The sequence below is a fragment of the Montipora capricornis genome, chromosome 10, assembly GCF_036669925.1.
Source record: "Montipora capricornis isolate CH-2021 chromosome 10, ASM3666992v2, whole genome shotgun sequence".
In the NCBI taxonomy this organism is placed as follows: Eukaryota; Metazoa; Cnidaria; class Anthozoa; order Scleractinia; family Acroporidae; genus Montipora; species Montipora capricornis.
In genome coordinates, this window is record NC_090892.1 from 67,333,103 (window position 1) to 67,358,102 (window position 25,000).

Here is a 25,000-nt window from a genome sequence, read left to right on the forward strand (position 1 = left end):
CCTACAGAACCATCGCACCGTCAAGCTTACTGCTGTCCATTATGGAAAGCAAATAAACTGTTTGAACACCAACTGAGTGACCTGTCTTTCCAGAGCTACTCAGACAGTTACTCTTTTCAAAATGATCAGCAACTGTATGTCCTCTTCCCAGACAGGAAAAGAACGATGCAAAAGTCTGCTCTCCTTGGATCAGTGCACACCCTAAAAAGGTGTTGAAAGTCTGAGGTCTCAGGTTGAGACTTGACTGGCACTTTGATTACCGCAATTTAACCTGTGTTGAATCGTCATAATAATAGTAATAACAATAATAATAGTAATAGTAATAATAATAATAATTATAATAATAACAATAGTAATAATAAACAATTATTCTACAAGGCCACGCTGGATATGAAGTGATAGATAACAAGCAGAGTTGGTTATAATCATTTTATATCCAGCAAACCCTAGTAGAATAATAATTATTCTATTAAAAACTTCAGGATCAACAAGTCCTCCATGTTGATTTCATTTGGCACAAAATGGCAGAAATGTTTTCAGCTCACATTAGTGCTTACGCTTTCCTTGACCATATTAGGTACAGCAGGTATATGAACTGATAGCCCAGGTCTGGCGACCCAATTAAAATGCTGGAAATCTGATATCCGTAGCTCAGTTTTTAATAAGACCTTTATGCAAGTGTCAAGTGTATTAAGCATTGGGACACAAATTGGGGAGACAATACAGAAAATGAGATATCAAATCACAGGTTGGTTTTTCAGGAGAGGTAAACCCCAAGCGCACAGAAAAACTTCTTGGAGTAGTGATGACTCAGAGGGCCAAGAAACTCATTACCCACATGTGTGACATGTGGTAATTGAACCCGGGCTACACCGGTGGGAGGTAAATATAGTTTATGTCATAGAAAGTGCGGCGTACGGGGTTTTATGCACGAGTTGTTTGAGTCAAAAACCCGAATGAGCGAGGAACGAGCAAGTGAGGGTTTTTGATATGAACGAGTGAATAAAACCCCGTACAAAGCACTTTCTATGTCATAAACTGTTTATTACACATAACATGGGAATTTTCATTAAAATAGTTTTCTGAACGCAAATTAAAAACAAAAACTCACTAACAATAGAACCAAATGCAAATTTAATTTAATTCAATAACAAAGTATGATTGCACGAGATGCACGAGTGATTGGCATGGAAACGCCTTTCCCCTATCGTTGATTGGTTATACTTCCAAATGTGAAATAGCTGTACGCCATTCTGATTGGCTGTATAGGCCTTTTTCACATGTGAAAATAAAGCGTATAGATTTGTACAAATGAGCTTTATGAAATAAAATTCACTTGTTATGTGTAATAAATGCTCCCACCACTATGTGCACCATTCCTCCTCCCTAATATTTAAAAAATTTATGCTTAACTTGATGTATTCCTTCAGAAGTTCTTTTAAAAACAGAGAGCAGCGATGGATGGATAATAAACTGTAGGTGATAATCAGCTAAAACCATTCCTGCAAATTCTTGACCCATTACAGTTTCATAAATGGATATAAAATTTTTAAGGACTTGTATATGAGGAAACAGTATTTGTAGCACAACTGATTTGAATTTAGGTTAATTCACAGTTAGTAATTTAGAGTTAGTTTGAGCAAGGACTGTAGACTGTACAAAACTAATTCTGTGCATATTCAGTGAGTCAAACTGAAACACACTGTAGATTGTATTGTCATTGTTACCAAGTTTAAATAAAGTTCATTCTATTCTTTCACATTCTGGTAGAAAATTCTCTCAAGCATACAGAGCAAAACAGCAGACAATTTGAGGTAATTGTTACCCTAAAGGCTTCTATGATTGGACCGCCCAGCCACCAAACTATTACATCTTTCTGACGATGGGCCAATAAGTTATTTCCGTAGGTGTTTAAGGTATATTGTATTCTCTCCCACTTGCCTCAATTCAAGATTCCGGAAAATGTAATAAACGTCAGTACTGCACTGTAGGTTACCTCAGCTTGATTTTAGGACATTAACCCTTTGACGCCCAAACCGGCCTAAACCAGCCAGACTTTGGCACTATTTAACTGTTGCTCCAGCAGTCCTACAAATGAAATATTTAACTATGGCTCCCTGAGTCCTGCCTGCCATTGTTGACTTCGGCTCACTTGCTTTAAGACGAACAATACACATTTATGTTCTTTGTTTTTGTTAATATGTAAATGATGGCAGGACTGAGAGGGCAGCTTTTTGGTGAGAGGGTGCTCTAGAATCTAGCCCTATTTCCAATCAAATGGCAAGAAGTTGATATTTGCAGATAAACGTCAATCAACGTGCCTTTATCACTAAAAAAATTCCTTGGGTAGGGAACGTTTTAACAACTGGATTGGTCGAGTATTGTGTACAAGCAAACAAGTCATGTCATGTTATGATTTAATGTATATCTCACTTCCTTCCACAGGTCATTTAGATATCAAACTGAATTTCCTGCTAGTATTGTAATCCATCATAACTTACATGTGGAGGTGGAGGTATATTTCTCTCCCATTTGCTGCCTTCTGGGCTCGTGGGATCTGCAAGGTGTTTAAATTAAAGATATCAAAATTACGCTAATTTCGCAGTAAGTTTGACTTTATACAAATCAATTTCTTTGCTTCAAAAATTATCGAGACCATTTAACACTCTCCATGTCATTTAAACACTTCGAAGCACTTACTAATGTAAGGATATGGATGCTTTTTGCTCTCAAACTCAATTTCTGCTGCTTCTAAAAGCTTCTGAATATTTTGTTGGTTGGTTTCATTCTTGTATTTATCGAATCGTTCCCTCAAAATCAAAGCCTCTTCTCTCCAAACCTCTCTTTCTATGCACCAAGAAAGTAAATGTTTCAAGCTGTTTCTGTACAAGCGCATCACTCGCTGCTGATGTGTGATTCCCCTCTTCAAGTGAGAGGCGACGTACGCCATTTTCTATAATACCCAGAACTCACCGCGCTAACGAGATCGCAAGTATGCGCACAACTCCGTCAAACCTAGGCGAAACCCAGCCGTTTTGTGCGCCCGCGTTCCTCCGCACAAACCACGGCTGGATCACTCGTCCAGCCAATTGTACTTTCCACCAATCAGAAAGTCGCCTGCAAATACAATAATTATTGGCTATGGCAAAGGCTATGGCTGAATACAAAATACAATTCGTTGTGAACGGCTGGAAATCGAGCCTACAACAAACCAGGCTGAGTCAAATATTCGTATTTTAAGTCCTCAATGAGAAATAATAATAATAATAATAATAATAATAATAATAATAATAATAATAATAACACTAAGCGCCGAATGGCTGCATGACTTGAGAGCTAATAGGGAGCTTTAAGCACGCGCGTTTTTGAGACGCGGACGGCAACCGGAAGAGAACATTTCGCGTTCCAGGACAGTGGTGTCCCCAAGAGTTTATACTAATCGTCTCTGGTAGAGAAAAGATACTTGGCGATGTAACTGTAGTTGTGTAAAGACAAGTCAAAAGGGAAAACAGCTCACTTCCGGTTGCCGCTCGTGCTTTAAGCTCTCTTGAAGGAGGCCTGGGACCTAGTTACAAGTGAGGCTGTAAAAAGATGTAAACGTTTGGGCGCGGAAAAAGAACTGGAGCGCACCTGGACCGGATCGTGTCGCCAATTTTTGGTGGAAACGTGCCCAAGAGTTACATGAGGGTGTTATTTCGTTATTCCGAGTGATCTCCGAGTATGAGGAAGAGTATCCAGCATGGTTTTCTGAAGGGAAGACAACGTTAATCCCAAAGTCTGGAGAGTTTACCAGCGACAACCAACGACCCATCACCTGTCTAAACACGCCTTATAAGTGGTTCACCTCGTGTTTGCTTGTCACAACAAACCAGCATTTGGAGGAGAACGATCTAATGGAGGGTGCGCAGAGGGGTGCGTGTGCAGGATGCAGTGGAACAACAGACAACTTGTTGATCGATAGAACGGTTACGCTGGATTGTCACAGGAGGAGGCGGAATTTGACTGTGGCCTGGATTGATGAAAATAACGTACGATTCTGCAGATCATAGTTGGTTGAATGGGGTAATGACGTTACACAGGTTTTCCACATGGTTGTGTAAAGTCATTGCCAAACTGTAAGAGTTGGAACACAAAGGTGGTGGCGATCACAAAGGAAGGGAGACAGACCTCCGAAAGGATTATGTTCAACAAAGGGTTACACAGGGGGATGCATTGTGCCCGAGGCTCTTCAGTCACCGTATGCTTGAACCCAGTTGCATGGAAGATCAGAGACGCTGAAGGATATCGAATGTCCAAGCCTATTAACAACAAGGTTACAGGTCTCTTGTATATTGATGATCTCAAGATCTTCGCAGCATCGGAGAGTAAGCTTGAACGGGTCAAGTCGTCTATGGAGGATGTGGGGCTTAAGTGGAACCCAAAGAACTGTGTGGTGGCCCATGTGAAAAGGGGGTACAAGTGACTGGTGTCTCAAGGGGAAGAGTTGTTGAGTCGACTAGAGTACCATGTCTTGATGATGGTGAGCAGCACAAGTTCCTTGGAGTACTCGCGAATGTTATGCAGGAGGATAAGCTGGTCCTGAAGTGTGCAGCAAAAGAGTATCTCAGACGATTGTCAGTTATCTGGATAGGTCACTTGTCCGAGTACAATCGGGTGGTAGCGTCAAATCAGTTTGCATAGCCTGTTCTCGGATATCTTATGTGGACACAACAGTGGCCAGTGATGGAACTTAAGCAGATAGATAGGGAAGCACGCAAGATTGTTGTCGAGAGTGGGGGTAGACACCCATGTAGTTCGATTGCATTGTTGTATATGCCCAGAAGTAAAGGAGGGCGGGGACTGCGCTCTGTTGAAATGGAGTACAAAGCCACGAAAATCAAGGGTGCAGTCAGACTCCATGGTAACGAAGACCCCGCACTGGGAATGGTACAGGAGTTTGAAGAGCAAGCGGCGAGGACGGGGCGTAGGTCCATTTTTAAAGAAGTGGCTAAATGCGTGGAGGAGTTTGGGTTGGAGTTGAAGTTGGAACTGACGCGCAAAAGATCAAGACGGAGGTGCGGAAGTGCCAAATCGAGAAGTTAGAGGATGAGATCAGAAACCAACGATGGCAAGGGCGGCGTCTAGTGAGTACCAGACTGGATTATGAGAGTTTGAGTTCGGACGGGTGTTTCTGGTGGCTCACAGAGTGGAAGAACTGCCCATCACACACAATTGCTGTACTCGTTAAGCTATACGAGCAGCTCTTACCAACGCGCCTTTTCACGAGTCTGAAGACCCACACAAGCGCAGAAGGTGAGGTGAGGTGCAGATTATGCGGCAAGCCCCAGAGAGCATGGCTCATATCTTGTCAGAATGTAGCGCGTTGGCCCAGAGCAAGTATCTCTCTAGACACGACGCAGCGCTGAAGGTACTGTTTTACGTGCTGTTGTACGAGCTTATAGACGACATACCACCCTGGTAATCACCCGACAAGCCCAAGCCTGTGTATGAGTCAGAGAACGTTAAAGCTTATTGGGATGTCCCTATAAACGCCGATCCTCAAAAGTTTCAGATGCAATGGGGTGGATGCACGTATTGTAAATCATAAGTGCAAGAGAGTTGCGACTCTGGAAATGAGTTGCCCGTGGGTTAACAATCGAAAAAGAAAGGATGAGGAGAATACCCCTAAGTACGGACACCTTCGCTGGGAACTGAGGCAGCAGTTCCCAGGCTACGAGGTGAAGCAATATAAACATCATAATGGATTTCCTCGGGGGGTGGTCACGGGAGCTGGATGTCACGATGCGCGAGCTCGTGGGAGGTAGAAGCACAGACATACTGCGAAAGATGCAGAGGGAAGTTCTCTCGGGCACGTTGAATATTGTTTGGACTTTCAAGGTTGCAGTCTGAGTTTTAGATAGAAAGAGGACCGTACACACAACATAGCTTCTTAGGATTATTTAATATATATTATAGATTTTGCATTTTGCATTTTAACTTAAGTTTATTATTTCTTTTTTACTGCACTTCTCACAGGTTACGGTTTTCGCCCTGTGTCGCTTGATTAGAATGTAGCATTCAATTGAATCCTCTGCTGTATAATAATATAAAAATAATAATGAATTTGTATAGCGCTAAGACTATAGAAGAATATTCAAAAGCGCTTTACATCAAGTTAAAAATCTCTTAAAAGCTAATAACAACAAGAATATGTTATGCTATGGTAGGGTATGAAAATGAGATATAAAATTCCAAAAATATCAGAACCGTTCCGGTTGGAAGCGTTGCCGGTGCGTGATAATTTCAACTGAACCAATCAGAGCAGCTGATGAAATTCAAGATTTGGCTCCCCCAATTCCTCGATAAGCGCACAACCTCGCTCACGGATAAAAAGATTGCTGAAGACTTAAGAGTAAATACAATAGGCCCCAAACAGCTGCCCTGAAAAAAAGGGACTCCACAGTTTAGATTAAAGACTCATTAAAGTTGTCAGAAGTCTTATCAACTCCACCACGCTTTGTAAATAGCCAACTGGTTGCCTCTTGCCAGTTGAGGTTCTTAACAATGTTTCTGTTAAGTTTCTTTCACATTATTAAAAGTGGGGTGCTTGTGAACTAGCTTGATAGCTATCAAGGTAAGTGCACTTCCACTATAAATAAAGAATTTACATTACTTTTACATTAACAAATCTTCAAGAAAATCCGCAAGAATGTGAAACCTCGAAAATAATAAAATTCAAATTTTGTTGGGGTTTAGAGCCCTAGGCAGGATTACCAACCTACGACCACTGTAACACTGGTCGGACGCTCTATCCCTTGAGCTGAGGTCATTTTAGTTTCAGGAGTTTTATTGAATGGCATTTAGGTCGCTCTGCACCAATCACTGACTTGTTCAAGTCCAAACCACATGTTGATATTTATGTAGTTACATCTGCACCAATATTGTTTCACACCTTTTTTTCAGCCCTATTGGATAAATTTTTTGCCATATCCAAGGAGGGTTTTTGCAGAAGTTCCTCAACTCAAATAGTATTTCTTTTGAACACTGTTATGAGTCTCTTTTACTTATGTGTGGTGAGGTAGGTGGGCTTTCATACACGATTTTGATGCACAATATTCTTCTGTCCAGAAATTTCTTTACATCAGATTTTCTTTGCATCTTCAACATTTTCACATACATGAATAATGATGCATTTTAACCCTTAGGTTTATAATGATAGGGACTGGTCGAGGGAGGGAAAAATGTGTTGGAAAGATCAAGATTTCTGTAAGGCCCCCTCCCCTCCCCCCCCCCCCCCTGCAGGCCATGTAAATAGCAAGTGACCCCCGCTTCTTTATTCAATTGTACATGACCCCCTCCCCCTCTTCCTCACCTCATATCTCCTCTAATGTGCTTTATTAGTAAAGCAGATATGTCTGGATTCTTTATTAACTAAAATTTTAGACAACAATATAGTTTAGAGTGCAAACAGAATCTCTGTAAAATGCAAATCACTAAGTTGTACAAAACAGTGGTTTTTAAACAAAAGAAAACAATAGAATTAGCAGAAAATTGCACAATTTAGCATTACTGTTTCACATAATTATATTGTTTGTACCCTACTATTTAACTGTTTTACCCACTTTGGTCAATGGACAGAGGGTGTAAAGTGCATGTTGCAGGTTTCGGTTGCAGTTCATTGTTTTACCATAACTGAAACAGCCCAAACCTTTAGAAAAATGCTAACCTTACGCTTAAACATTATCTTTTAGGCCTAATGTTAGGAAGGTTTGGAAAGGTTTGGGTTGTTTCAACTATGGTGAAACGATGACCTGCAACCCTAACTTCCCACCTGCACTTTACATCATCTAGCCAACAGACCCCTCTTAAAATATAGCTCAAACTGCTGACCCCCAAAAACTTCTTTGAAAAACGTTTTGCCCCTCCCCCCTCTAGCCAATCTGAAATAGCCTTGCCCCCCCCCCCCCCCTGCATAAATAATGACCTGCCACTCTCTTAATTCATACTGATGTACTTAACAGTGTATCTATTTACCCACATTTAATTTCATTTCATTTCAGGATAAGCCATTGGGGGTGGGTGGGTGGGGGAGATTGCATCCTCGGAGACTCAGGGGCAGTCAGTCGAGACGAGATGAGACGAGACGAGAATCGGGACTGGCGTAAAGTTTTCAAGTAAGGCGAGAAAACTTTATGCCAGTCCCGATTCTCCTCTTGTCTCGTCTCGTCTCGACTGACTGCCCCTGGGTCTCCAAGGATGGGGAGATTGCTTCACAAACCAAAAGAATGTCTGCAAAGAAGGCTAAACAGATAACTAAGGCAGGGTGAAGTGAAATTCGTCTACTTGACAATACTGTACATTGAGTCAATGATAATAATAATAATTAATATAAATTAAATATTATCATCATTATTATAACAAGTTAACCTTGAAGGTAAAAATAATTTTGATGTTCACTGACTAGCTTATTCTGATTCCTGGTTAGGTAAAGTAATGATCACTCATTAGAATAGGGCAGTCATTAAATTCCACATCAAAGTCATATAACAACTCCACTAGTTGAGGCTCTGGTCTTGGTCCCCCAGTGAAGCCGCATTGCTCAAGCGTCTTATGGCGGTCCATTTCCACCCTTTTGCCTTCCTTGGTGGTACAGTAAATAACAATTTTTCGCATTGTACCACCTAACCTCTCATTGATTATGGACTCGATGGAATAAACTGGCACATGGGCATGAACGAATATCTGGAAATGTCCTGGATAGGATTTTAACTGTGGCAGGTTTGCGAAGGTGAGAAGTTTGAGTTCCATGCTAATAAATCTGGAAACAACATACATTTGTATCACATTGCTGTCAGAAAAAGAACCTTTAAAGAAGATGCAAATTATGTTTTACAAGAAATGTATCAATAATAAATTATAACCAAATAGTTGCAAGTGACATGTGACAGTGAAGTCTCTGCTGAAGTGGCAACAGACTGAGAGCAAAATTATTTTCACAATCAGCACTCGTCAGTCATGTAAGCAAGCCAACCAGTTGAAGAGCTGTTCAGTTAGACAAGTCTAAGTGTTGGTTCATGGCCTGTCACAATCCTTTTTCTTGCTCTCATGAGCCATTTAGAATAAATTAAGGTAATTGGGCAGACACAAACAAACAAACATGGTGATTTAAGGACGGTGCCTACTATTGTTATTGCGCATATGTTCTGCGCATCTTGAGATACTCAGATTTCCTATGGGTGGTGCTCATTAATACAGGGATATTTTTGCGCGGTTCAAAACTATGCGGAGAAAGCAGAATTTAGCAAGTGCTCTCGGTACCAAAAAAGAGAATTGGGGGTAACCATGCATTTTTCAGAGATAATTAAGCTTTAATTTGGAAAGGAACGCCATACACTGCTTAGTACTTTAAAGCTTTTTAAAAATATTGTTGATTAATTATCTTCAAAAAATGCGAGGTTACCCCCAATTTTCTTTTTGGATTTCAATAACACTTGTTAAGATCTGCTTTTCCTGCATATTCAGTAAACTGCGCAAAAATAGCTTTGAATTAGTAGGCACTGTCCTTAAATGGTACTTGTGCCTAGCCTGGTCTAAAAAAACACAGGTCGCATTCCACAGGACTAGAAGTCCCAGAGTGCTCTAGTCCCTGCACCAGTGATGAACAAGTTTCCCCTAGAACTGAAACCGATAAGGACTGTAAACCGTAGGCCCCATCTCACAAGTATCTTCTATGTTCATAACCTTGCTGTGGGACGTTAAAGAACCCAGTCACACACTAATCGAGAAGAGTAGGGGATGAAATTCCCGGTGTTATGGCTGTCCTTTGTGAGTATGTGGGTGGGTGGATATAGCAGGTCCACGTCAGCTGAATAGCTGCCAAAACTTCAACCTGCTTAAACAAATAAATAACAAACAAACAAACAACATTTTTGCAGAGTGATTAGGGGCTAGCTAGGAGACACTTTTGGAGTTATTTATTTATCTATAGCACAGTGGCAAGTACACTGATCTGTGACCCTTGACCTGTGTTTTAGGCATACCATAGTATAAATCTTTTTAAATTTGTAGTGTCTGATTCCCACCTCGGAAACTTCTCCTTAGATGGTTTCCATAATCCAAGTTTACAACAAGGGCACTGTTCCAACTTCTCTCTTTCAAATCTTAGAACTGGTAAACCATCATCTTCGACACACTCTTCCTTCTTGTAATATTTTAAGCCTTTGGAGAATTCTAGATAGTCTAATAACCCATTAGCATCTCTATCCAGCTTCTTTGCAAGGACATACAACTCAAGATTGTTTGCAGGTGCGTTCAAGTCTCGCATTCCTGCATAGAATTCTTCATATGACAAGCTACCATCGCCATCCACATCAAACCGGCGGAAGAGATCGATTGCTCTTGCGTAGTTATCAGTCATCCATTTGTCCATGCGAGCGACAAAGGCGGCATGAAGATCGTCCGCAGCCTCGAAGGCTTCCGCTGCTTTCTCAAGTTTCTCCTGGGAAGCAAAATATAGACAATGTCCGACCGAACGTGAGAGTTGCCTTAAAAAAACTTCGAAGGAAAATCTAACCATGGAAAGAGAGAATTGTACGTACTGTACCTTAGCGAGCTCTTCCTTTGACTTCTTAACTTTCTTCTTTGCAGCTTTCTTTTTGCCTCCAGATCTGAAACGAAATAATGTAAGATAAAGTTTTGATCCAGTGATGAAATAGGAAATTTATCGGGGATTGTTTGAGTCGTTTTGAGCAGATCATACACACTTTGCTTTCCCACTCTTCTTTTTCACGGGCATCGTCAAACTATAATTTGATCGAACTTCGAATGCTGTTCTAAATTGTCACCATGACAACTGTGTCAATAAAGGAACTATTTAAACGAGTATAAACTCCAAGGCCAGGATAAGCCGCGGCTTGAGAATGCCGTGAACGTAGATTTTGTAACATTTATACGGGGTGCTCGCGTCTGATGTAAGCCGCGGTTTATTTTGTCTCGTCTAAACGGCCCCGTTTGCCCGCGCGCGCAACATTTGTTGCGGACACAAATTTTGTGTCCGGGACACAAAACATGTTTCTGATTTTGTTCAGAAACATTTTGTGTCCGCAACAAATGTTTCCCAGTTTGCGCAGCATGGAAACACAACATTAATTTTGTGTCCCGCGCGTTTGCGCACCCAAGAAACATCATGAGCACTTTTAATAAATGAGCAACAATGTGTCCTCGTTTGCAAAGGCCTTAACACTTTGAGGTTCTACCTTCGAACACGTGAAAAGTGAAATTTTCCCAAGATTTTGTTGCATTGAGTCAGTCGTTTACTTTTCAATTTATATTTCTTCTTAGCTGATTCTTGTACACTGAACCCATTTCGCCTTCACAGACATTCTTTTAGCTCGTCACGCAATGTTTTTCAACCCCGGTATAAAGTCGCGCTAAAAGACCACAAACGACTGGGTACCAGATGCTTGAAGTTACAATCCAAAACACATGCTAAAACAAGCTTATCAGTAACGCTAAAAATTGTAGTCAGCGCTTAAATCCTCTTTAAACGTCGGTTTTAGAATTAAAATTAATGGAAAAAATAACATGTGACACAATATGTGTTGTGTGCCTGCCGCTACAGGATCTCGGCATAGTTAGAAGAGGGAAACTAGTTAAGTCTTTCTCCATTCACTATCCTCGGTTTCTGAGCTGTTTTTTTTTTTCTCGCAATATCGATTCTACGCATGAATCCGCTAAAATTTGCTGCGTCAATGGGAACACCTTGTTGCGGGTCAAGCGGGTCGTACCAAGGATCCTATCCCATGACGCTTTGTTGGCTTAGCGTCTGTAAGATTGCGAGCTCCCTACGATGGAAGTCAGTAGTAATTTTGATCGGTTTAGCTTCGAAGAAGAAGATCTAGAAGATGACGACGACGTGTTTTCTTCAGGAAGCATGTCTTTCAACGGCCGGCTAGTAATTTCTGGAGAACCAATTATTTTTCCGGTTCTTGGGACAGCAGGTATTTAAAGAAAGTTGTTGTCACAGCGTAATATAAGCGTGAGCATTATATTGATAGTTGATCCTTATCAACCAGGAATCAACGCTATTTCTGGGTTTACAACAGAAAACGAAATTCCAACAGAAAATCTCTCCATGAAGGAAAGTGAAACAGGACAACTTTCAAACAAGTACAGAAGCTTATATCTAAGCATGTATCGATCGAGGAAATTAAAGATCTAGCTAACGTGACCTCCACACCCTAGACAAGAGTGGGAAAAGTTCTCTTTGCCTGGTGTCGAAACCGTGGTCAACGACAACATGATATGTTCCTTTGCACTTTTTTTTATTTGTCTGTTGTATTTATGTACCAATCAGTGTTGCGCAGCAGGAAGAGTGGGCTTTAATAACGGTTGTAATAACGGTTCTAATTTTAACGACATTGCAAGTCCTCGTTAAGAGTTTCAGCAAACCAGCCCCAGGGTAATTTAGAAATTTGAGTGTTGGGAAGATCAGATTGCATTGCTGAAGATAATAATAATTAATAATTAATAAATAATAATAATAATAATAATAATAATAACAATAACAATAACAATAACAATAATAACAACAATAATAATAATAATAATAATAATAATAATAATGATAATAATAATAATGTGTGGTTCTAGAAAATATCCATACCCCACCACGTAGGGAATTGGAAATTCGGATGGCATGGGAGCGGGGGGAGGGGGGGAGGGGGGGCGGGTCAAAGGCCCAGGAAATTCCAGAGGGGAAGGGGAATTGGGCGATGAAAATCACTTTCCAAGGGGTTAATTTCAAATCCGGTACTTACCGATCCGGTAAATCATTTTTGAAGAAATAAATAACTTTAACACTTGCTATATCATGTATGATTATTTTTTCATCTAAATCAGGTTTTCTTTCTTCCAGAAGCATTATGTATTCAAATCTAAAGGAATGAGGCCCTTGTTAGGCTAACAAAAACTTGACTTGTTGTGTATGTAATATTGATCGGCATTACTCATTACTAGCCTCCATAGACACATGACCGTGTAACAGGTGTGGTTTCTTTGATCTCCCTATCGCGTCAGTTGATCAAAAAAAAGCACAACAGTGAAAGTTTCGCTTCAAGAAGCGGAGGGTATATGATGCAATGATTTCAGAGTTTTTATTCTCCCTTCCGTTTCCCCTTAATTTTATGGTTGAAAGTTTAACATGTTTGCGATGGTATTCACGCTGTAATGGCGTTAATTCTATTGACATGGACGTGGAGACGGCTACCCACCTTTTGGAAAAAAAAATTGTGAGCTTGCACATCAAGGTAAACTGACAGATACAAATTTATCTCTTTCATTTTAATTGATAAGCAATATTGTGTAGTTTAGATTGCCTTGTAGGTAGTTTACTGTGTTCTAATTTGAGACCACTCGGCAATCGACGTCGTTCTTTACTTTGATAATCTTTTTTTGTGAAAAAATGTATAAACTTTTCCAGTGGGGCTGGGGGTTCTTGAATTCCAGAGAGTTGGGGGGATGTAATCCATTCCTTGCAAATGGCCAGGGATGTGGGGGGAGGGGGAGGGGATTCTAAGTGAAATTCCCTCAGTGGTGGGGTATGGATGTTTTCTGGAACCACACAGTAATATACTGATAGAACTTAATTTTCATACGATAATGTTTAAAGCTGAATAGGCTGTGGGGTCATGTAATGAAATCAAATCAAATTAATACATATCAAATCATATTGGTTTTTGAGGAGAGGGGAAAACCGGAGTACCCAGAGAAAAACCTGTTCTAGCAGAGAAGAGAACCAACAAGCTCAACCCACATATGACGCCAGATCTGGGAATTGATCCCAGGCCACATTGGTGAGAGGCGAGTGCTCTCACCACTGCGCCCCAGGAAGAGCATATGGTGGTACTTCATGTTTACAAATAGAAGTCACATGAAATATGTTGAAATTCATAACTTACAAATTGTGCTGCACAATCAACTACCGGTATATGTCTTCTTGTCATTAGTAAACAAAGAGTGAAAAAAGACAATGAGATAAGAAATTGAATTTTTTTAAACCAAGTCAACTGCTTGGTTGACATATTTAAAATGCAGCTTGAAAGAGAGGTTTAGAGGACAAAGACAAAGGAGCGTGGATGATATGTAAGTATTTTTCGCATTCATTCCAACATGTTTCTATTGTTTTTGTCCTCGTTGCCTCACTATCAAGCTTAATATTGATATTTTGAAAATGGCGTATTCTACAATATTAAGACAGCATGAAAGACGCAATTATTCTTATGATTATTGTCATTCATTTGTGGCATGCTTGGGGATTTTTGTATACTAAATAGTGGCATCATTTGTGCAATTACCTGTACATACATACAAACTAAATATTTTAGCTCAGATTTCAGACTTTCTAGTGGTTATTTTTTTTGTCTCTAGGACGTAGTATTGTTTACGTACCTGAAGATAAAAGCTGCAGCGATTGTGAAGATGAGGAAACCGATAATAGCATTTTTAGAGGTCAAGGAATACTGGTCCATTCAGAACCTTCAAACATCAAATTTGAAGTATTTTCTACCCGAATTCAAGAATCGGAACGTAAACAGTGTGTGGTAAGTCTTTTGTGTTGGAAATGCCGTTAAAACTTTTAATGATGAAATTTATTCCATATTGCAATGGCAAGCTTAATCCATCAAGTTCAACACCCTTAACTTTAAACTTGTTTCTTCGTCATGTGACAGGGGGTCAGAATGATTTTTACAATTGAATATTAATTAATAAATTCTAACTGTCTGGATGATGGGAATTTTACTTCCCAGTACAAATCACACACTAACCACACTTGATATGACTACTGATCACTTTGTTTGACCACTTTGGCTTAGTTTTTTGTGTGAGGGGCAACCTTGATAGCTTGAAGCAGGGGTGGACTGACATTTTGGGTCATGAAATAGCTGAAGAAAAAGTGCTGACTTTCTGGACTATCAGAGTCTGATTCACATTCCTTGTAGATAACTTCGACTGTGTTGGACTTCGCAGAGACCAGTGCAAGGTGTTGTGGTCTGGTCTTTGGTCTATTCTTACCAGGAAAATGCAGTCAACTTGGCAGTGTTGTCGTCAATATATTAGGCTATTGGTGTATTTGGCACAATAGATAGATGATTGTTTATTTTACCCAATTGCAGCAATAGCTGAATTGCTTGGTAGGCCAGCAACTAGGCATACACGGTTCCACAATATGTTGATATTTAACAGTGACAAAATCATTTAGGGTGTGTTCGACTGACCCTATTCCAGAGTAAGAGTACACAAATTGATGGTTTAAAATGGTGTGTCTTGCATTTTGAAGCAAGAAGGATAATAAAGATATGTTTAACAACTGCATCAAGTTGAGTGGAACAAGGATGCCCGGGACTTCCAGGGGCCTCCACTTTGATCAGCCAGCCCTTAGACAGTAAAATGCTCCCATGGCTAGCAATCCCCACAACCCAGCATGACCCCCCACATAGAGACATCCAGGCACCCTTCACACTGTGATAACAGTGGAAAAAAGGGGGGAAGAGGGAGGGAGGGGAGCAAAAAAAATAAGAAAATTGCTAACGCTGAGAACAACCGCTAAAAAACAAGGTTGCACAACACTCTCCCCACATAGCTTAAAATGACCGAGTGACCTACATGAGCCTGTGCACGTACAATTTAACTGCTGACCACTAGGCAAACCACTCTATTGAGGACCTAAATGCGCAGAAAACCAGCATCTCTTCGTTGTTAACTAGGTTAAATTGCATTTAACCACATTTAGCAGGTGTTTGACAATTTTAATGTGGATGTCCTTATAGCGAAGCATTTCTAACTTCCATTCCATATATTCCTATTCCGGAATATGGCCAATTTAACGCACCCTTAGTCCATTAATATGGCCAAGTATGGGTCTGATCTCGGATTGTGGGAACAAATAGAATATTCACACTCATGGTACCTGGGGATAGGGATAACTTCCACGCGGGGAGGATGTTTCCTTTGTATGGATCCTTGGAGATCTTCTAGGTGTGACGGTAGCACCGCCCAGATGGGGGAAGCATACTCAATGACTGATCTCACTAACTAAAGCTACTATCAACTAGCACTAAATCGTCACAGGTAGATCTTGCAAAATAATCACCCTTAAATAGGTTATAGTTGGACTGTGCCATTTAACTGCATAGGAGTTACAACAGTTGGCTGAAATAGCATTGGGCCACTATTTCAGTTTTTACTGTTATAGCAGTTGGCTGAAATAGCAGAAAGAGCCAGATGTCAAGTGTACTTGAGTGCAGAGTGATGCAAACACAGTTTAAATACCTCGTTTGTTCTTGATTTCACTTCAAATACTTTAGGCTTATTCAGTAATGATCCAGCAAAAGCAATAAATAAGTAAACAAAATCAGGAATCCTCTCTGCATACAGCAACTTTGCTTGAATCCTACAAAAAATTAATACCTTCAGTTCTGAATTATTATAAATATTACTGGGTAAATTTGGTTTAATTTGTTGTCCCTTTAATTTTCTGTTTTAGTTTTATTCTCTGATGGTCCTGAAAACAGATGGGATTGATACAGACAAAGCAATAGTGGAAAGACGATACTCTGACTTTGCTGCACTTTTCAAAGCTCTTAAAAAAGACCATCCTAAATTAGTGGATAACGTCAGCTTTCCTGGTAAAGTTTTTGGCAAGAAGAGCAACTTGAATCCTGAAGTTATTGAATCTCGGGGTCATGCCTTTGAGAATTTCTTAGAGAACATTTATCGGCACAAGGAGGCATGTGTTCATCAAGCTTTCAGAGAATTTTTCTATTTGCCAGGATTGAGAGAAGCAAGTGACAAGCTGAGAGGAGGGGAACTTAAGAGCAGCTTGAAACTTTTGCTGAACAGTCTTCATCTTCAACTGAAATTGTGCGACCAAGTCAAAGAGATTATTGCCACTCTTGGAGCAATTATTGTTATTTACGAGGCTCAAAGTAAATTTGAAGAGGCTGATCGTTATGCAACAGCTGCATTAGAGTTAATCAAAGGGGATTATTTTTGTCCATATGTGATACCTCTGTTGGACACAGCAGCTAGACTGAGATGGAAACTTCAAATGGACAATAAAACTATCCAGAGTCGTCTGAGTCAAGTGCAAAGAATGAGTGGAATAGAGGTGGACCATTCATTCACATTACGAGAACTGTCTGTTTCGAGATTTGACAAGTGAAAAAGTGTGTATAATTTATCCATGTACGGCATTAGCGTACCCCTTGCAAGTTTTTTACACCATCAGTGCTTTAGGTGCTGAGGAGATTTCCTCTTTTTTAGGAAATACTGTATAAATTTGAAGAAATACATGTTTATTCTACTTAAGGACAGTGCCTACTAATTCAAAGGTATTTTGCCCCAGTTTATTTTTATGCAGCAAATGTAGATCTTAACATGTGTTATTGAAATTCAAAAAGAAAATTGGGGGTAACCACGCATTTTTCAAAGATAATTGATGAATAATATTAATTTTGTAAAACGTTTTACAATACAAACCAATGTATGGTGATCTTTCTCACATTGAAGCTTAATTATCTCTCAAAAATGCAAGGTTTTCCCCCAATTTTCTTTTTGGATACCAAGAGTACTTTCTGAAATTTACTTTCTCCAGATAGTTTTAAACAGCACAAAAATATCACTGTATTGGCAAGCATCCAAGATTGGAAAACCGAGTATCTCGAGATGCGCAGAACGTATGCGCAATAACAATAGTAGGCACCGTCCTTAAACAATAATTCTTTTTCAAATGGAAACTATGTGTCAAACGTCCATTCATTATATGGCAAGCAATTCTTAGACTCAATGGAGCAATCTGATATGCTCGTTTTTGGTCTGTATTTTACAGTATGGACCATTACCATGGAAACGGTCTGTTTCAGCATTTTTCTCTCTCCTGGAAAATTTAAGTTGAGCGAAAGCCGAGCACAAAAAGTTTTTAAAAGCAGAAATTAACTTTTTGAGCGCAACAGTACAAATTATAGCAAGTGGAATTTAGTTTTACATGTGTAAGAGGTTACTGTTCAAAGTTCGCTGATGGAAGATGAAGAGTACGAATATTCACCAAGCAGAGAAGTGTCTGATGCTCAAAGAAATGCCATATAATAAAAAAAACAACTTACTAACCTCACTTGCTCACTGCACTCGGTTTGTAATGCTATGACCTCGGGCCAATATTTCCCAGTACGGCCCTTGTGCTCGGTTAGTAATAACCGCTTACTAACCGAGCGCGAGGGCCGTACTAGGGAATATTGGCCCGAGGTCGTGGCAGTACGACGAGGGTCAATATTCCCCAGTACGGCCCCAGCAAGCTCGGTTAGTTAGTTGTTTATTATATGGCACTCTGTTTCTAATAGTAAAATGCACTTCCGGTGCAATCAATCTTTTTAGCTTTTTATCTTTTTAGCTTTTCAATCTTTTTATCTTTCAATCTTTTTAGCTTATCCTGGTAGTTTCACTGTGAAGAATGACAATATTCAGTGTTTTTTGTTTTTTTTTTTTTTTTGCTGTTTTTGTTGCAAATTATGAATTTGCCGGCTTTGCTCCAAAACAAAAATGTACGGCTTGGACCTTCCACGTTCTGTGGTCCGTACTGCAAAATCCCGACCGAGAAAGAACCAATCAGAGCGCTGGGATTTGCCCAAGACTGGCTTTGCCATGTAATAAGAGGTTATCACTCTTTCAGTCCACACACGGTTTTTTGGTATGCAGCTGTTCATTATTTTATACCAAAATAATTTAGGTTAATGATAAATTATTGTAGTTACTTATCAGTAGTATGACAGATAGCAAGAAAGGCTGGAACCTTTTTGTATCTCTGCAGAGGGGATTGTTTTTTGCACTGTATATAGTATATGTATTTGAAAACAATTCTTGTTTTAATGTGATTTATTTTGATTAATTACTTTCCATTTTCATAGAATATTAGTTTCTTGAAAAAGTGGATCTGGTAAACTTCTTTAACCCAGTTTTGGTAGAGGGCCACAGACTTGGTGTACCGTATTTCTCAATGTGCAGTTGCGTTGTTACGGCCAAGGATTTTGCCGGTATAACGAGGCCTACCTTTCGCTGGAAATTTAATCATGTTTCTGTTTTAAATAACATTTGCAAACGATCTACCGTAATTGTTGTCAGTGGTTTAAGAAACATGATTTTGAAGTAAACGGCGCCCTCGAGTAAACGCCGCATCGGAGACGCTAAAAATTTAATAAACGCCGCGGCGTTTAATCGAGTAAATACGGTAAGCGATTTTGTGCCCACTAAACAATTAACAATATTTCAAAGGTCAAATTTCTGCACTTGATGTCAAGTCATTGTGTTTGCACATCATAGGTGGGACAAGTTAACAAACCTGATATTCGTTTATCTCACTTTCCCGAGATGACATCACTAGCTACTTTGCAGTCTAGTTAGAAAATTTTACATTACAAAGCAGTTAATGATGTTATCTCAGCATACACCTGTGAGCTTCCCCGAGGGCACATTAAATATGTAAAATTAAGAAATAAAAACACTGCAAAATATCTTTGCTACATGTATATACAGTAAGGAAGAAATTTATTGCAGCAAAGAAAAAATTGAATTGAGGTTAGGAACACATTTGACATCCTGTGCTGGCTGATTTTCAAGTAAAGAGGCTTTTAGTCTCATACTGGTCTTTTTCAATGTAGTCCCTTTGAGGGGTAGCTTATTTTTATTGTGTTAAGTTAAGGGGATTAATTAAATATTTCTTTTGTATCTCATTGATTCATGCTTCAAAACCATATTATCTGGTCAAACTGAGTTTGAAGATCTTACTTCACTTAGCGAGTTGTCACTGTGTGCGCATTGGGGTCCTGAATGTGGCCATTTCCGAGTTGCTGTTTATCTCGGCTTACGAAGTGAGTCTTGGTGCTCAACTATTGAAAGGGAAATGAGTTGGATTTGCATAAGAATCGCAACTCATTTCTATTTCAATGGTTGTGCACCAGGACTCGCTTTAAAACTGAGGCATGGAGCAACTCAGAAATAAGCTATTTGATTATATGGCAAAGCCAGTCTTTGGCAAATCCCAGCGCTCTGATTGGTTTTTTCTCGGTAGGGATTTTGCAGTACGGACCATTTCCGTGGAAACGGTGCAAGCCGTGTATTTTTGTTTTGGAGCAAAGCCGGCAAATTCATATTTTGCAACCAAAACAGCGAATAAAAAACTGTGAATATTGTTATTCTTCACACTGAAACTACCAGAAGAAGCTAAAAAGATTGAAAGATAAAAAGGTGGAAAGGTAAAAGATAAAAGCTAAAAGATAAAAAGCTAAAAAGATTGATTGCACCGGAAGTGCATTTTACTATCAGAAACACAGGGGCCTCTAACGTCAATTTTCGGAAAATATCTGTGCAGATGACGATTTGAGATCTAGAATTTTCGGAACATTTGATGTAAACTTTCTTGCTTGCTAGCCTTTCCTAGGATTTTAGAACATCTAAAAAATGGTATAATTACCCATTTTTAACGGATTTTTACCCTGAAAAGGTCATCTAGAATTTTCGGGAGCCTTTCTTCTGGCCGAAATTTTCGAAAAGGTAAGTTTTGATCCCTACAATTTTCGGATCACTAGACTTTCAGCTGGGTAATCCGAACAGATGAAAATTTTTTAGGGGTTAAAAAAATGGCTATATGTACCGTTTAGATACCAAAAAACGTTTAACAATGCTATGCTTAAGTGCTTTTGAACCGTGCTATATTCTGGTTGGGTGCCCCTGGAAACAGAGTGCCATATAATAAAAAACTTACTAACCGAGCTTGCTCGGGCCGTACTGGGAAATATTGGCCCACGACCTCGGGTCAATATTCCCCAGTACGGCCCTCGCGCTCGGTTAGTAAGCGGTTAGAATTTTTTTTAAACTAACCAACAAACACAATCAGCAACAAGGGGATGTAACTCACACTTCTCAACCAGAAAACAACTTTAATTAAAGAGCTGTTCTATGTTTTGTAATTTTGAAATCAAAAGCGGAAATGCACTCAATGAGGTGAAGCACAATCTGCTATAGAGTACTTCGCAAAAACCCGAGAGAACGTGATTACACGACGTATGAGATCGAATTATATTCCGCATCGCTGACGGAAAAGTTAGTTAACGGCAATATGATATGGGGTTTGCCTAAAACCAGGAATCCGGAATCCGGAATGAGAACTTCAGCCAAAGGCTTATACACTAATTTGCGAAACGAAATACAGTAAGAATCCAAAACATTCATTAAAGCTAACCTTAGGCCTAATTAGGCCTGAACAAAAGTTTTGAGACTTAATGTTAGCATTGGTAAACGGTCTGTTTAGGCCTAAACTAGGCCTAAGGTTAGCTTTAATGGATGTTTAAGATTCTTTCTGTATTACGTTTCGTTTTGTTTCGTTTCGCAAATTATTGTAAGCCTTTCTTTGTAGTTCTGATATTGGGTTCCGGATTTCGGGTTTTAGGCAAACCCATATGACAGAAATTTAAGTACATACCTCAGGTCACCCTTCCCCATACTTTGCAATCTCGTACCCAGAGTCCTCGGGCTTTTTGGCCAGAGGGTGAGCGCCCGGAGAGACTCTGGGATAATCGACTCCATTTTCCCAGAAAACGTGGGTTCCGGTCTTATTACGTATGCTTGAGTTTAACCGGAAACAGAAAAGAGAAAACCGTAAACAGTAGAAATGGCGGGTTGAAAGTGTTCGAGAAATAAGAATTTTAGCCTTACACACAAAGAAACTGGAGAAATGATCATTGGCTTGCTGTAAGAGCAAGGGAAGATGAAACCTCTGACGCTTTCGGTAAGTGTATTTTTAGTGTTCCAGCGTAGATTCCGTCGTTCAGAATACCGTTGTGCAAGCAACACGATCGACAATTTTTGTGGAAACGACTCAAATGTCCTCTTCTACTACGATTTGACGTTTCCGTAATTCTAAATAGCTTCGACAAGATCTTATTTCACGGATTTCTCCTCAAAGAGACTGATATAATGTTTTCCCACGGTACTTTTGCAAGTGAGCGACAGTAATCACTTTTTAGCCTGCGAGCAGGCTCTCTCTCATCGGAGGGCCTGCGAGCAGGCTAATCACTTTTTAGCAGCGTGGGAAAATACCGTACGGTATAAGACATAATTCAAACCTCGTGGTTCAGTTTATTTTTGTGATTTATTTTATATATTTCTGAGGTAGAAAAAAACAAACAGCACTGAAACTAGTTTTAGATTTTGAATCTCCCTTCAAATTCTGGGGCTTCCGGATTACTTACCACTTCCTGTCGGACTGCCATTGTTACGCAAGCGGCCAATCAAAAATATAGTACAAGTCGATTACCCCAGAGTCTCTCTGAGTCTCTCTGAGTCTCTCCGGGCGCTCACCCGCTGACCAAGAAGCCCGAGGACTCTGGGTACGAGATTGTATCCTTGGCTAAAAGTAATGTTAACTCACACCCCAATATCTTTCTTATTCTATAATTTGCATCTACACGTCTTTCTTTACTGCACACCTTTGACAATCAACTTTCTCTTCATGAAATACACATCAATGAAATACCTCACATGCTCTTTGATTTTTCTTGGCAGGTGAAACAAGAGCCGAAAAGACAAATGCTCTCGCAGGCTACGTTCAGTCACTTCTAGCATGATTCCTTCTCAGTTAAGGGTGCAGGGCTTGGGCAGTAGTGAGGGCACACACCTTCCATCAATCGGGCCTGGGTTCCTTTCCCAGACTCGCAGTTGAGTTTGTTAGTTCTCTTCTCTGCACCGAGAGGTTTTTCTTCGGGTGCTCCGGTTTTCCCCTCTCGTCAAAAACCAACATCTGACTTGATTTGAGTTTAATTTCAGTTTACAGTATCCGCAATTAATGCTCCAGCGCTAGAACGACTAGGCACTTAAACAAAGTTCCTTTCCTCACTTGACGGCTTTGAGCGTTAGGTTCATGGCAGTTTCTCTGAGAGTTATGCTCTTTTTTTGTCTTTAGATACAGCCACCCATAGGAGCTGAGTGTACCGTGTATCACGAAATTTTTGCAGGACTTTCTATTTTGTGGGAACAAATTTTTGCGGCTCGAATTGATTGAAATCTCCGCTCGGAACTAATTTTTGCGGTTTTCTTTTCAAGCAGCAAGACATCAACAAGGAAGGAAATGTAATATTTTCAAATTTCATTTCTTTTTTTAGGTAAAATAACAGTCTATACTTCTCAGTTTCAGTCAACGACATACAACAACACAACAAACATTTCCAGTCAAGCTGTAAAGCCAATTTTGAAGCAGCTTATAAAATGAAAAAGTGAAATAACCCTAAACTCAGTCACTCACTATAAAATCTGTTGTGCAAGCAACCGCAGAAGCGCTTCTAGAGCTACCGTACGTTAATGGTTGGTCTGTTGCAGTAGTTAACTCTGCGCCAATGTTTACTCTTCCCTAATATAATAACACAAGGGGATTCAAAGACATTTTTAATTATATTAACGGGAGTAAATTCTTGCGGTATTTAATTTTGCTGGAACTTGTTTTTGCGGATCAAGAACCGTCTGCAAAATCCGCGAAAATTAAAAGTGCTACACTTTAGGAAATTTTGCACGGTAGGAGCCTGGGTCAGAGGTCGAGCAACGTTACCAAATTCGGGTATATAGTTCATGCCAGATTAACACATAGTCACCTAACAAAATGGTCAACACTTATTCCGATTTGGGCTGTTGTCAAAATATTTAATGTAAGCAATAATGAGCATGATGACTTCTTAATGGAGACGCATTGGTACTTGGATGATTACGTTGATATATCTTCAGATGGTCGGTCGGAAGCTTCTTCTGACAGCATATCTTTCAATGGACAGCTTGTCATTGCCGGAGGTCCCACAATTTTCCCAGGAGGTGAGTCTCAGTTGCTATCCTGCCTACGTATGCCGTCAAAGTCATACAGTTGACTAAATTAATGTTTAATACTATGCTGTACCTCTTCGGGCGTATGTATTTAGTGGCCTGACCAATGAGAGATAAATTTGGAAATTGAAGTACAGCCGGGTCGGACCCTTGTAAAATAGCACCGTAGATTGTAAGCTTCGTTTTAAGAGATTTAATAGAAATTAAATCTCTTAAAAGAGAAGAGCCGATTTTTTGTGTTTCGTAATGTACGAAGCCAAAGTAGTTTACGGCTTCAGCAATACGCGAAACTGAAAGAAATTTGGAAGTTTTTCCGTGGTTCCAACCTGCGATGTTGTTGAGCCCTGGGGAGCCGAGTTGGGACGTTCGATGTGTGATTTTGAACCCCCAGTGTGGACAAAGTTTGTCAAAATACGACTGATTGGGATCTTTTTTCGAAGACACGGACAAAATAAAGGATCGAAGGAATGATTTCCTTACACGTCCTACTTCTATGCATGCAGAATAAATTAATTATGCAAAATTTCAAGCTATTGTTGTTCAGAACAATACTTATACCCACGGGTATCGAATTAATTTGTACTAACGGGACGAAGAAAAATGGATCTTATTTCTCTCTCCCTCTTTCTTCTATGCCCACATTGCTCACACCATTGCTTCTTTTCATCCCAGCTTTCCTCTTTTTAATCCTCCATCCTGTCCTCTTTTTCAGATCCTGCTCAGCTTTTTCTGTAATTTTTTTTTTGTCTCTCACAGCTTGCCTTGAATTCCGATCCACTGTTAACCTCTGGATTACTTGTCCCTATCCTAGACCACTGAGCTAACTTGTCAAGTTGCCAATTCACACCTTGAAAATGTTTATTTTTAATTCTGGCAGACTATTTACATAACAATGATAAGTAATCATATACGCATGCTGTGCGGACCACCTACAACATATAGGTTACACTTCAGAGATCCCTGTGTTACTACTCTTGAAACAACCCTATCCCTTTAAACCTTAACCCTAATTTGGACTAAAGACACCCTTTAGGCTTAAGGTTAGTCCCTGTGATAGTTTTTGGTTTATCCAGAATTGCTGTGATCTGTGGGCTGCTTTTCCTTCATG

General features: G+C 39.8%; 4 protein-coding genes across 5 annotated transcripts in view; 2 read left to right on the plus strand and 2 right to left on the minus strand.

Moving 5' to 3' along the window:
* Positions 1-3,003, minus strand: part of LOC138019850 (NADH dehydrogenase [ubiquinone] 1 beta subcomplex subunit 9-like) — a 4,474-nt gene extending 1,471 nt beyond the window's left edge. The window contains exons 1-2 of the mRNA XM_068866792.1: positions 2,701-3,003; positions 2,502-2,557 (exon numbers count right to left, since the gene is read on the minus strand). Of these exons, the coding sequence (XP_068722893.1) occupies positions 2,502-2,557; positions 2,701-2,950 (306 nt within the window). The 5' untranslated portion in view covers positions 2,951-3,003. The remainder of the gene's footprint in view (positions 1-2,501; positions 2,558-2,700) is intronic.
* Positions 3,004-8,349: 5,346 nt separating this feature from the next.
* LOC138019561 (uncharacterized) lies at positions 8,350-16,396 on the minus strand. Of its 2 annotated transcripts, none has more exons than XM_068866405.1 (4): positions 16,309-16,396; positions 10,583-10,646; positions 10,062-10,477; positions 8,350-8,797 (listed from the first exon to the last, which is right to left on the minus strand). In XM_068866405.1, exons 3-4 carry the CDS (start codon positions 10,406-10,408, stop codon positions 8,461-8,463), a joined length of 684 nt encoding a protein of 227 aa, XP_068722506.1. In that variant the 5' UTR covers positions 10,409-10,477; positions 10,583-10,646; positions 16,309-16,396; the 3' UTR covers positions 8,350-8,460. The 2 variants fall into 2 exon arrangements, with proteins under 2 accessions (XP_068722506.1, XP_068722504.1); XM_068866403.1 differs by lacking the exon at positions 16,309-16,396 and adding an exon at positions 10,743-10,933.
* Positions 11,781-19,755, plus strand: LOC138019559 (sorting nexin-20-like). The gene is made up of 3 exons (XM_068866401.1): positions 11,781-11,978; positions 14,407-14,579; positions 16,523-19,755. Exons 1-3 carry the CDS (start codon positions 11,828-11,830, stop codon positions 17,198-17,200), a joined length of 1,002 nt encoding a protein of 333 aa, XP_068722502.1. The 5' UTR covers positions 11,781-11,827; the 3' UTR covers positions 17,201-19,755.
* Positions 19,756-21,670: 1,915 nt separating this feature from the next.
* The window catches only part of LOC138019560 (sorting nexin-20-like), a 7,793-nt gene continuing 4,463 nt past the window's right edge, over positions 21,671-25,000 (plus strand). Inside the window, exons 1-2 of the mRNA XM_068866402.1 lie at positions 21,671-21,814; positions 22,591-23,883. Coding sequence (XP_068722503.1) covers positions 23,754-23,883 — 130 coding nt within the window. The 5' untranslated portion in view covers positions 21,671-21,814; positions 22,591-23,753. The remainder of the gene's footprint in view (positions 21,815-22,590; positions 23,884-25,000) is intronic.

Excerpts from the sequence above, each read along its gene's own strand:
- LOC138019561 (XM_068866403.1), bottom strand. The coding sequence starts at position 10,774 with ATGCCCGTGAAAAAGAAGAGTGGGAAAGCAAA. Across the intron at positions 10,478-10,582 it reads CAAAGGAAGAGCTCGCTAAG|GAGAAACTTGAGAAAGCAGC; the intron begins GTACAGTACGTA and ends TTTGCTTCCCAG. Across the intron at positions 8,798-10,061 it reads TCTAAGGAGAAGTTTCCGAG|ATTTATTAGCATGGAACTCA; the intron begins GTGGGAATCAGA and ends TGTTGTTTCCAG.
- LOC138019559 (XM_068866401.1), top strand. The coding sequence starts at position 11,828 with ATGGAAGTCAGTAGTAATTTTGATCGGTTTAGCTTCGAAGAAGAAGAT. Across the intron at positions 11,979-14,406 it reads TCCGGTTCTTGGGACAGCAG|GACGTAGTATTGTTTACGTA; the intron begins GTATTTAAAGAA and ends TTTTGTCTCTAG. Across the intron at positions 14,580-16,522 it reads CGGAACGTAAACAGTGTGTG|TTTTATTCTCTGATGGTCCT; the intron begins GTAAGTCTTTTG and ends TTTCTGTTTTAG.